Raw genomic sequence first — 14,002 nt, forward strand, 5'->3', positions numbered from 1 at the left:
TGTGCATAACTTACACATGAAATCTCGGTGTTATCAAAAGAATTATTAAATTTGACATATTCAATAAGGCCTTGTGTCACATATCCTTTTCATGAGAATTTAAGAGTCAAACCCTTGAACTCTATGAAGCGGCCTCACTTCATTCTCATATAGGTAGACTATATCATAAATGCACCCATAATCATGCATTCAAGCAAATATATGCTATATGTCTATTAAGAGGAAAACCTCATCCTACCACTTTTAATCTTATGGTCCAAGTACTTTTACCCCTTGGGATGTAGTATCTATTATCAAGTACTTCAATCACTCGAATAGTGTACTTTCACCATTGAACTCAAGACTTGATATTATTCAAGTGTGAGTTGAGTTTCCACCATTGGTGATCAATTAGATCCGGGTTTGTATCACATCCCTAATGATGTTTTCAATGATTTTAACATCATATCCGAAGACACCATAACCTTGTCAATCATTTCGTCAAATAATTGCAAGTTTTTCCACTTAAATAATTTTGAATATTCAATCACTTTCATAGCTATGTTATTTATATATGGTTTAACTATACATTTGATCCCTTACGTTTATTTTAGGTTTCAATTTGGTCCCTTACGTTTAAAAAGTATCAATTTGGTCCCTTACGTTTATTTTAGGTTTCAAGTTAGTCCTTTCCGTCAATTTTGTCACATGTGGCAGTCAATTTGCATATGTGGACTGACACGTGGCACTTGGACACGCTGACACGTGTACTGTTCAAACGGTGTTAGTGAAAAAACTAACGGAAAGGACTAACTTGAAACCTAAAATAAACGTAAGGGACCAAATTGATACTTTTTAAACGTAAGGGACCAAATTGAAACCTAAAATAAACGTAAGGGACCAAATGTATAGTTAAGCCTTTATATATTCTTGATAGTTTAACCAACTATCACAAATTCATGACTTTGAGTCATTCAATTACTTTGTATTTTATACAAACTCATTTTAAATCATTTCACCTTTGTTATTAAACTAAACCATTTAATAACAAGCATTACGATTTAAAGTTTTCACTTTCGTTTCAACATTCACCGAATATCATTTATACAAAATATAAAACATGTATAATAATGATCATCAAATTTTCAATGATCAACAATAACCATAATCTTAAAATAACAAATTATGAGTCACATACATGTTAATCATACACATATAGTCAAATCTAAAAAACACTTAAGAATTAAGATTTCAAATCTATAAAATAATGCATGTCTAGCTTATCATACACACACATGAAATTTATTATAACATTAGCAATCATAATAACTTAAATTTTCATAGTCTCGGCACATGTCTGTTATCATGGGAATTTGCTGCTACGAAAGATCTTATAACAATAGCAATAGAGGACATAACTCCAACAATAAAATGCATTGTACTCAAACAATCAAATTATTAACATTGTTACTAATATATACACATACCATTATACATAACAATTCTAACATTTTAAACCAAGGTATTTAGTTAAAATTCATGTACTGCATTTGAGAAAAATTTGGAAACGGCGACTGATTTAATCAAATAGTCTTATTAGAAGCAAAATCAACAATTCATGCTTATAGGAATTCATGAGAATTAGACATCGATCTCTATAATAATCATACAAAAACAATAATATAAATATAAATCACAGTATCATCATGTTATAAAGCACTACACACAATAAGTTATACAAACCAAATTACAAATTCATAACTAGTTACAAGCAAACACACTTAAATTACAACATTCCCATCATCGGGTACATATTATATATTCTTAAGGGTGAGAAATTTCTAGAAGTGACTTCTATGCAACAAGATGATCCTCTTGTGCACTAGAGTTCTTCTCTTTGTTCAACTTTTTCAAGAACTTACATTCACTCTTGAAATGTTCCGGCTTACCACAATGGAAGCAACTTCCTCTCTTTCTTTTCTTTTGTCCATTTCCGTTGTTGTTGTCATGAACATTTTCTCCATCTATATCCATATTATCCTTGGATTTACTAGACTTTCCATCCACTAAAACATATACCTTCTCATGAGCATTTTGATTCTTAGTATCATCTGTTTACGATACTCTTCTTCAAGACGAAGGTGATTTCCTAACTGCTCAAGAGAAATGTCTTCTTTCTTATGTTTCAAGGACTTTTTAAAATCTTTCCATGATGGAGGAAGTTTATCTATTATGGAAGAAACAATGATTGTTTCATCCATGTGCATTTTATGTTGCTTAAAGTTGTTAAGAATTCGTTCAAGTTCATATAATTGTTCCATCACTGGTCTAGAGTCTACCATGTTATAATTATTAAATTGAGAGACAAGAAATTTCTTACTGGTAGCGTCTTCCAACATATATCTTGTTTCCAGTTTCTCCCATAGTTCCTTTGCAGAACCGCTACTTTGGTAGATGTCAAAAAGTGAGTCTGATAATCCATTGAGAATGTGGCCCATGCAGATGTAATCATCATTTTCCCACTTCTGTCTGTCTCTTGTTTCAGCAATTCTTTCATTTTCCCTCTCTGCTGGTCTTGCGGTATTAAGAACATACACCACTTTCAAGGTTGTGAGAAGGAATTTCATCTTTTTCTGCCATCGGTTAAAATGGCCTCCATCAAACCTCTCCAATTTCACAAAATCAGAAGTCATTTCTTTGAGTGATGCAGCCATTGATTAAGAAATAGAAATAGAACCTAAAGATTGTTGGAGATTTTTGTTGGGGAAGATGCTGCAACACTTGAACAAAGAAAGATGTCGCCGATGGATGCACGTAAAGAATCAAAGCGTGTTTTCACACTAACCTTTAGGTTCTATTCGCCCCCACCAATAATGTGTATTGGATGCAATTGGGATGTAGGCGAATACCCTGCAGGATACTTTGATCACCTTGTAGTGGTTTGCACTAACACAACAAGCATATCTTTGATAACATTTTACAAAAATATGATTCCAACAATTCACTCATGCATTAATGAAGTGAAGGATGATTTAGAAGAAAATGTAAGTGGGAGAGAATTTGGTTTGATTATGTCAGTTTTCTTATGTTTACTGTTATTCTAGTCTATTGGCAGGAAGACCCAGGAACCGAACCCTGTACCTACAGGTCATTGGATTACGCACGCAGCCACTAAGCCATATTTAATAGTTCTGATATATTTCTCAACCTTAATCATTATATCATTATATCATTATATCATTATATCCAGTAATACAATGTTTTATTTCCAAGTTTATATATTTTGGAAATATCTCTAACAGGAATGTCGATGACTTACTATGATGCCATACTCTCCATTTTTGCTTAAAAATAATAATAATTTAAGTATCAATTATAGAGGCCATAACTTAGTCTCAACTTTTCATTCAACTTGTGTATATCATTTTAAATTTTAAATTGTTTTGTGTGGTCATGTTTAGTATATTATATGAATCTCTCTTACAAAATTTTAAATTTTTTTAACAAGAGATGAATTAAATATGAATTTTTTAGTGTTTTGCACATAAAAATTCATAAACAATTCATCTTATGTTAAAAAAAAATCAAAATTTTTATCAGAGATATTCTTATAATATTATAAACATGAATATAAAATATCATTAAAAAATATCAAAGTATACAATAGTTTAATTAAAAGTAAGGACTAAAAACCTTGAAGGAAAAAACTTAAGGGACAAAAAAATGTGAAAAAATCTTTAGGGACTAAAACTATATTTAACGCATAAATAATTCTGGAGAACTATAGAGACAAAAAAACATATTTAACCCATAAATATATCATATATATTTGGACATTTTTTTTAGCAAAAATAGAGTGAAAAGACATCACATGATAATGATATATATTTTGAAAAGATTTTATTAGTAACCATAGTGTTCAATTGATAATTAACGTGTTATGTACAAATGTTACTTAACTTTATTATTAACCATCCACCGATTAATTATTTATTTGAAATGTATTACACTCATAAAATAGTTAGGCTTAAATGCAGTTTTGGCCCCCCAAGTTTCACAATTGCTTGATTTTGGTCCCCCACATTTTAATTGCTTGATTTTAACCCCCTAAGTTTCACAATTGCTTGATTTTAACCCTCCAAGTTTCAATTGCTCGATTTTGGCCCCCTAAGTTTACCCCATTTTGCATTTGCTAGCCCCCCGTTGAATATTTTGATTAAAAATTGGTTATGTGGCATTTTAAAATTAAATAAGTATTTAAAAATAAATAAATAAATTACAAATTGTTTTTTAAAAACTAAATTATAAAATATTTTTTTATTATATGTAGTTTGTAAAATAATTTTGTTATATAAAAAAGTAAAAAAAACATTTTATGAATTATTTTTTAAAAACTTTGTAAACTTTTTTTAAAATAAAAAATAATTATTAAACTTTTTATTAAAAAAACAATTTTTAATACATTTTTATAAAAGCAAATATTATTATTTTTTAATTAAAACATATTTTTAATTTTTTTAAAATGTCACACAAGCAATTTATAGTCAAAAAAGTCAACGGGGGGCTAGCAAATGCAAAAGGGGGTAAACTTGGGGGGCCAAAATCGAGCAATTGAAACTTGGAGGGCTAAAATCAAGCAATTATGAAACTTAGAGGGTTAAAATCAAGCAATTGAAATGTGGGGGGCCAAAATCAAGCAATTGTGAAATTTGAGGGGCCAAAACTGCATTTAAGCCAAATAGTTATTATAGTATTATTCAAATTAATAAAATTTCCTGCTGTTTCTATGAGTTTAACTCAGTTGGTAAGGATATCTCATATATCATGTAGAAGTCGAAATTCAAACCCCGAACACTCTAGTTATTTATCTTTAAGGTTGTCTAGTCGAAGTGAAATTCAAAATTCAAAACTGAATAATTTTTATTGAATTATCCCGATTACTTCGATATTTACTTTTTTTCGTTTCTACCCATGTAGTGTGGGGGGGAATATATACAATTTTTGTTCTTATCTTAGATTATCTTAGATTTTGAACCTTCCTTTTAATTCTTCGTTCTTTTTTTTTTTTTATAGTCATTCAATATTCAATTCACAATTACAGGAGATGGATTTTTTTTTTTTTTTTAATCCCCACCTAAATTTAGAGTAGTAGCAGGACTGATTTAGATAGATAGTCATATATAACTAATGAATATCTACTATGACATATTAGACTATTAGAAGAAAAAAAAATTCACCTCTCCCATTTTTTTAAAATGTGATACCCATTTGAATTGATATCAATTTGTGTGTCAAAATATATTACCTCTTTATGTTACATTAACAACATGATTTTCAAAATTAATTCATCTAACTTTCAAATAAATTTTTATTAGTTAAGTTAATTAAGCTCCTTTGAAAAAGATTTCATCTAATTACACTACCCCACACACCCTGCTTAGGCGTAGAGCGAGTTTCGTTTCAACACGTTATTACTTTTAGAGCGAGTTTCGTTCAACAAAATGTGTTTTTCTAAATTTTGCTCTTGTTTAATGCTCGCTAGTTATCTTACAAGGAGAGTAGTTTTGAAAATCCAGAGGGAGCGATTGAGAAAGAAAGACAGGGGGCGGCGGGGCGCGAAAAATCCAAGAGAGTATTTCTTAAAATCCAATTATCTTGCGAGGAGATTTATTTTGGCCATATGTAGAGCTGAGTATGCGGGCTAGCCTGCTCCGTTTAACCCGCCCCGCATAAGCCCGAATAATAAGCGAGTTATGATATGTAAGTCCGAATCCGGTCCACGTAAGCCCGATTAAACGGTCGACCCACGTACTATTACAAAAATATTAAAAATTACTTTTTTAAAAAAATAAACTAAATTAGCAAAATATTGATATAATAAAAAATAAAAAAAACTATATTATTAATAATTTTATGTTATAACATATATAAATAAGTAACAAATGAAAATATATAAAGTTTGCGACTTTTTTAAGTTGGATTTGAAGATGGATCAAATTATAATTTATAGGTGATAAAATTTATAACTAATTATATAAATTAAAAAAAGACAGGTCATGGGCCAACCCGCAAACCCGCGATTTTAACGGTCCAATCCACAAGGGAAAAAATTTAAACGGACCAAAAGAAATTGGTCTTAAGTCCCTGCAGATAGCAGGTTAAATAAGGTTAAATAGGTCGGTCCGCAGACCTTGGCCAATATACCCAGCTCTAGCCGTACGTCTAAGATACAACTGTTTTCTCCAAATAAATAAAAAAGGATTATAAGTTGTCTGCTGCAAATTTTAAATTTTGTCTTGTGAAACAAATAGATGTAGAAATTACTTTTAATGTATATTTTTAATATAAAATATTTACATAAGGTAATTGCTATATTTTTTTTAACAAGAGTATAAGGTAATTAGTTTATAGGTGCAGAAACTATCTTATAGTTTTTAATACGAAGTATCTATTGAATTTTAAATTTTGTCTTGTCAAACAATTAGCAGTAGAAATTACTTTTAATGTATATTTTTAATATAAAGTATTTATTGAATTTTCGTATAAAGTATTTATCTAAGGTAATTGGTTTATTTTTAACAAGAGTATAAGGTAATTAGTTTATAGGTGCAAAAACTAGTTTTATTTTATAGTTTTTCATATGAAGTATCTATTGAATTTTCATAATAAGATTTTTATATACGCTAATTAGCTTTTTGATAATGATTCTGTTCCTTTTAAAAAAATCAGTTCCATTCTATGAATTTTAATTTCATAAAGAATAACCCCAACAAGGTATACTATCTCCCTCTCCCTCTCCTTTTCTTTTTCCTTGTCATTATTTCTTTTATATATCAAGAAAATTAATAAATTTGTAGAGTCTAATTGACACAAATGGTTAGACATTTTGTTCACATAAGAAACAAGTTTTTCGATATACCTTAATCGGTAACTTGTACATAAAATTTCATTGTAAATTCTTTGTGAGGTTCGTGTATCTCCCCATAATCCAAACTTTTTTATTCCAAAAAAAGTTAAAAAATAAAATAGAAAATCAGCATAATCTCTAAAGAAAAAAAAAATCAAATTTTTTATAGAAGGTAAATCACTAAATCTAATATTAGACAGTCAAAGAGCATATATATAATTATTATAATTATAATTTCAAGTATCAACTATATATAGAGGCCATAATTTAGTCAAAATAAAAATATAATTTGAGGCTATAGCAATGGCATATGATCCTAGCCAAATGATGATCACCAACAAGTTCAAGACTCCAGCTTCTGCATTGAGATTTTTGTTACTCTCTGCACTATATTTTCTTCTGATTCATGCTGCAAATGGAAAAGTTCACCATCACAAGTTTGTGGTATATATATGTGCTTCTTTAATTTCTCTTACACTAGTTAATGATGATGGTAATGCATAATATTTGCAATTAAATGGTTTGTATTTCTGCAGATAAGATCAGCACCTTTCACAAGACTATGTAGTAGCAAGAATATTTTGACTGTAAATGGACAATTTCCTGGTCCAACATTGAAAGCTCATAGAGGAGACACACTTGTAGTCAAGGTTTATAACCAGGCAAATTATAACTTAACAATACATTGGTATGTTGATTTCTAAACCATATAACTTGTACATTTTTCTTTTTTAAGATGATGGGATAAGAAATGCATAATTTTTGAAGGGTTTCTTTTCGCGTCCCTGTGCTTTTTTAATTTTACCCCTTTTGTAGGTCGAGTAGCGAGTGTGTAAAAATGTAAAATCTAGAAAGATACAGTTTGCTACTTAAAGTGTGAACTCAATTCGCTACTTAAGTAGAGAACTATATTATTTTAAAATATTTTATGGGGGGTGTGACGGGTGCAAACATAGGGTTGGGATAAAAAAAATTGTTGTTTGCTACTTAGGTAACAAGCAGGGTATTTAGGAAAATTAGAAGGAAGCAAGAAAAAATTCCCTGATTTTTTACCTTTCAATAATGCACATCTATGTATGAATCTATACATTGTGGTATGATTGATTGGAAGAGTGTTTGATTGCAGGCATGGATCAAATCAAGTGAGGAATCCATGGTCAGATGGACCTGGATACATAACACAGTGCCCAATTAAACCAGGAAATATGTTCAAACAAATTATAAATTTGTCAACAGAAGAAGGAACAATATGGTGGCATGCACATCAAGGTTGGGCAAGAGCCACAGTTCATGGAGCTTTCATCATTTATCCTAAACGTGGACATACTTATCCCTTTCCTAAACCTCATGCCGAGGTTCCAATTATACTAGGTACTCACTCCTTACGTGCATCAACTTAAATATAAAAAAAGACTTAAACACAATTTTAGTCCTTTTATATTGGCTCATTTACAAATTTTGGTCCTCCTATTTTTAAACACAATTTCACATCATTTCGAAGGAGAGTGGTGGAAGGAAGATGTTATGGAAGTTCCAAATGTAGCAAACATAACCGGACGACAACCAAATACATCAGATGCATATACAATAAATGGTCAACCTGGTTATCTATACCCATGCTCCAAAAAAGGTGCATTCCATTCCTACACTATTTTTACATACATTTTTATCAATTTAAAATCTAAACCGTCTAATTTTAATCGGACGGTTCAGAAAAAATGACTCCAGCAATCACTGCATCTAATCCTTTTCTGACACTATTTTTACATACACTTTATCAATTTAAAATCCATACCGTCTAATTTTAAACGGACGGTTCGGAGATAATAACTGCAGCTGATTGCATCTAATCCATCTAATTTTTCTTGTGATATTTATAGATACTTTCAAGATGAATGTGGACTATGGAAAAACATATCTTCTTAGAATAATCAATGCAGTAATGGAAGAAGAAATTTTCTTTGCAATTGCAAATCACAAATTAACATTAGTTGGTAAAGATGGATTATACTTAAAACCAATAAAAACAGATTACATAATGATCACACCTGGCCAATCTATGGACATTTTATTGGAAGCAAATCAACGATCTCTTGGTCACTATTTCATGGCTGCAAGACCATATTTTAGTGTTGATGGTGCTAGATTTGATAACACAACTACAACAGCATTACTTGTATATAATAACTCTCACAAACATCACAAAAAAAGTCCAATTCTTCCTAATCTTCCTCCTTACAACAACACACAAGCTTCAACTATCTTCACAAAGAAATTTAGAAGCCTTGCAACAAAAACTCATCCAATAAATGTCCCTAAAAAAGTGGACACACATTTATTGTTCACTTTTTCGGTTAATTTGCTCAACTGTACCCACGATAAACCCTGTAATGGTCCGTTCGGAATGAGGTTTTCGGCTAGTGTGAACAACGTTAGTCTTGTGCATCCGGCCAATATCGATTTTTTAAGTGCTTATTACTATAAAGTCCCTGGTGTGTTTGAAATGGATTTTCCAAAAAAGCCAAAAAGGGAATTCAACTATACAGCTGATGAATTACCGGAATATGTTTTGGGTACATCACCTGGTACTAAAGTGTTGGTTTTGGAGTATGATGCCAGTGTTGAGCTTATATTGCAAGGGACTAATGTGTTAGCAAGTGATAATCATCCAATTCATTTGCATGGATATACTTTCTATGTTGTTGGTTCAGGTTTTGGGAATTTTGATCCAAAAGAAGATCCCAAAAATTATAATCTTATTGATCCACCACAAGAAACAACAGTTGGATTACCAAAGAATGGTTGGGTTGCTATCAGATTCAAGGCTAATAATCCAGGTAATTATTCATCCATCAGAATTTATTTTTTTGTCAACTAGCGTAGTGATTAGAAATTTTACCATTAATTGAATAAGTGGAGTATCTGGAGTTCGAACTCTGACTTTTTTGTTTGATTATGATCAGGTATGTGGTTGCTGCATTGTCACATAGAGAGGCATGCTAGTTGGGGGATGAATATGGTGTTTCTAGTGAAAGATGGTCCTACTCCTCAAACACAAATGATTCCACCTCCTAAGGATTTACCTAAATGTTAAGACTTGTAATAATAGTGCTGTTATTTATGTATCAGAAGAGAGGGGAGTAAGATTATATAGCCACAACAAATAAGAATTATGTACTGTCCTTTGATTTTTATTTTTATTTTTATTTTTTGGGGTCAAAATAATACAATCATATATATTTTGTAGTATACTCTCTTCTAGACCAGCAATAAAAAAGGTGTTCAAATATTCAAAACTCCATAACAATATTGTTATTTGATCTACGTCACAATAATATATTGTATATTAAGTGAACTTTTACCTTAATAACAGTACTAGTAAATTGTCTGCTACAAATTTAAAATTTAGTGTCAAGTCAAACAAATAGCACTTTGCTGGTTCAGGTTTCATGTACCCTAGTTTATTTTTCTTTTGTACCTTTTTTCTTTTTTTATTATTACATATGAGACTATGGTAGACAACAAGGGGTTTTATGTATGCCTTAATTGATATTCTTAAAATTTCTTTGATATCTGCTATTCTCTTAATTTATAAAAAAAATAAAAGGTTAAGCTGGTTTGGAAAAGATATAATCTAATTACACCACCCCCACACACCCTGCTTAGGCATACAGCGAGTTTCGTATCAACATTTTAATATTTTTAGGCTTCCATACTGCTTCAGGCTTTTTTCATTGGGCCAGTCAGTTGACCCAAGTCAGCTTCCATCCCTGGAAATTTTTTTTTTCTAGCCCAACAATTGTCAATCTACCCTAACATTAATTTTGAATTGACGAATTTGCTCTCATATATAAACTAAAACTCTGAAGAAAAAAATTTGGTTACCGGAACACTTTGGAAAAAAATGTTCTGATATGTAAATTTTTTTTTGTTACCGGAACATTTTGGAAAAAAGTGTTCAGGTATATAAAATTTTTCTAATTTTTTTTTACCTGAACACTTTGAAAAAAAGTGTGTAGGTATGTAAAATATTTCCAAATTTATTTTGTTACCTACACACTTTGGAAAAAAGTGTTCAGGTATGTAAAATTTTTTCAAATTTATTTTGTTACCTAAAATAGAAAAATTTTACATACCTGAACATTTTTTTCCAAAGTGTGTAGGTAATAAATTTGGAAAAATTTTACATACCTACACACTTTTTTTCAAAATGTTCAGGTAACAAAAAAAAATTAGAAAAATTTTACATACCTGAACATTGCACTTTGGAAAAAAGTGTTCAGGTATATAATTTTTTTCTATTTTTTTTTTTGTTACCTGAACACTTTGAAAAAAAGTGTGTAGGTATGTAAAAATTTTCCAAATTTATTTTGTTACCTACACACTTTGGAAAAAAGTGTTCAGGCATGTAAAATTTTTCTAATTTTTTTGTTACCTGAAGACTTTGAAAAAAAGTGTGTAGGTATGTAAAATTTTTCCAAATTTATTACCTACACACTTTGGAAAAAAGTGTTCAGGTATGTAAAATTTTTCTATTTTAGGTAACAAAATAAATTTGGAAAAATTTTACATACCTACACACTTTTTTTCAAAGTGTTCAGGTAACAAAAAAAAATTAGAAAAATTCGTCCATACCTGAACACTTTTTTTCAAAGTGTGTTGGTAACAAAATATATTTGGAAAAATTTTACATACCTACACACTTTTTTTCAAAGTGTTCAGGTAAAAAAAAAAAATTAGAAAAATTTTATATACTTGAACACTTTTTTCCAAAGTATTCCGGTAACAAAAAAAAATACATGTCAGAACACTTTTTTCTTCAGGGTTTTAGTTTTTATATGAGGGTAAATTCGTCCATTTAAAATTAATGTTGGGGTAGAATGACAATTATTGGGGTAGAAAAAAAATTCCCCATACCTGACAAGACAACATTCTCTCTGTATTATCTAGAATGTTTATTTTTGCACCATAATCCAAACTTTTTATTCCAAAAAAAAAAAGTAAAATAGAAAATCAGCATAATCTCTAAAGAAAAAAAATCAAATTTTTTTTTATAGAAGGTAAATCACTAAATCTATTGATTTAAGTTAATTAATATTAGACAATCAAAGAGCTTAATTATTATAACTATAATTTTAAGTATCTATTAAACAAGTCAATTGGATCATGCCTCCTAGTTTTTGGGTGAAGTGCAATACTGATGGAGCCTCTAGAGGTTCTCCAGGTATAACTTCTTGTGGTGGCATCTTTAGAGACCATCTTGGTACTTTTTTAAGTGCATTTTCAGCTAATATTGGTGTTGCAACCTCTCTTTATGCTGAAATTTGCGCTGTAATTTATGCTATTGAATTTGCTTATGCTAAAGGATTGACCGATCTTTGCCTTGAATGTGACTCTATCCTCTTAGTTCAAGTTTTTACTAATGTGAATGTGGTCCCTTGGAAGCTGAAGGTTAAATGGAAAAATTGTCTTCATATCGTTAGAAATTTTCGTTTTAGATTTTCTCATATTTATAGAGAAGGAAATACTTGTGCCGACAGATTAGCTAATGCGTGTTTTTTTGTTGATGGGTTAGTCTGGTGGGACCAATTATCAAGTTGCTCTCGAGAGAGTTTCTTTAGAGATAGAGTTGGTTTGTCTAATTATCGCTTTCGCTAATCTTGTTTTGGTGGGTTTGGTTTATGCCCCCCCCCCCCCACCCTTTCTTTTGTTTTTCATTTTAATAATATTTTTGGTGAGATGGTAGAGGAGTGGTAGTGCATTGAGGTGCCAACATAGTTGGAATGTCGATGACTTACTATGATGTCATGCTCTCCATTTTTGCTTAAAAATAATAATAATTTAAGTATCAATTATAGAGGCTATAACTTAGTCTCTACTTTTCATTCAACTTGTGTATATCATTTTAAATTTTAAATTGTTTTGTGTGGTCATGTTTAGTATATTATATGAATCTCTCTTACAAAATTTTAAATTTTTTTAACAAGAGATGGATTAAATATGAATTTTTTAGTTTTTTGCACATAAAAATTCATAAACAATTCATCTTATGTTAAAAAAAAAATCAAAATTTTTATCAGATATATTCTTATAATATTATAAACATGAATATAAAATATCATTAAAAAATATCAAAGTATACAATAGTTTAATTAAAAGTAAGGACTAAAAACCTTGAAGGAAAAAAATTAAGGGACAAAAAAATGTGAAAAAATCTTTAGAGACTAAAACTATATTTAACGCATAAATAATTCTGGAGAACTATAGAGACAAAAAAAACATATTTAACCCATAAATATATCATATATATTTGGACATTTTTTTTAGCAAAAATAGAGTGAAAAGACATCACATGATAATGATATATATTTTGAAAAGATTTTATTAGTAACCATAGTGTTCAATTGATAATTAACGTGTTATGTACAAATGTTACTTAACTTTATTATTAACCATCCACCGATTAATTATATATTTGAAATGTATTACACTCGTAAAATAGTTATTATAGTATTATTCAAATTAATAAAATTTCCTGCTGTTTCTATGAGTTTAACTCAGTTGGTAAGAATATCTCATATATTATGTAGAAGTCGAAATTCGAACCCCGAACACTCTAGTTATTTATCTTTAAGGTTATCTAGTCGAAGTGAAATTCAAAATTCAAAACTGAATAATTTTTATTGAATTATCCCGATTACTTCGATATTTACTTTTTTTTCGTTTCTACCCATGTAGTGTGGGTGGAATACATACAATTTTTGTTCTTATCTTAGATTATCTTAGATTTTGAACCTTTATTTTAATTCTTCGTTCTTTGTTTTTCTTTCTTTTTATAGTCATTCAATATTCAATTCACAATTACAGGAGATGGATTTTTTTTTTTTTGAATCCCCACCTAAATTTAGAGTAGTAGCAGGACTAATTTAGATAGATAGTCATCTATAACTAATGAATATCTACTATGACATATTAGACTATTAGAAGAAAAAAAAATTCACCTCTCCCATTTTTTTAAAATGTGATACCCATTTGAATTGATATCAATTTGTGTGTCAAAATATATTACCTCTTTATGTTACATTAACAACATGATTTTCAAAATTAATTCATCTA

The 14,002-nt window shown here is 29.7% G+C and overlaps 1 protein-coding gene across 1 annotated transcript; it reads left to right on the forward strand.

Annotated features, from left to right (window-relative positions):
- Positions 1-7,189: 7,189 nt before the first annotated feature.
- On the forward strand, positions 7,190-9,980 carry LOC123910642 (laccase-14-like). Its single transcript, XM_045961808.1, has 6 exons — positions 7,190-7,330; positions 7,423-7,574; positions 8,013-8,257; positions 8,388-8,504; positions 8,767-9,723; positions 9,850-9,980. Exons 1-6 carry the CDS (start codon positions 7,190-7,192, stop codon positions 9,978-9,980), a joined length of 1,743 nt encoding a protein of 580 aa, XP_045817764.1.
- The last annotated feature ends 4,022 nt before the right edge of the window (positions 9,981-14,002 follow it).

Source organism: Trifolium pratense, linkage group LG2 (assembly GCF_020283565.1).
Source record: "Trifolium pratense cultivar HEN17-A07 linkage group LG2, ARS_RC_1.1, whole genome shotgun sequence".
NCBI lineage: Eukaryota > Viridiplantae > Streptophyta > Magnoliopsida > Fabales > Fabaceae > Trifolium > Trifolium pratense.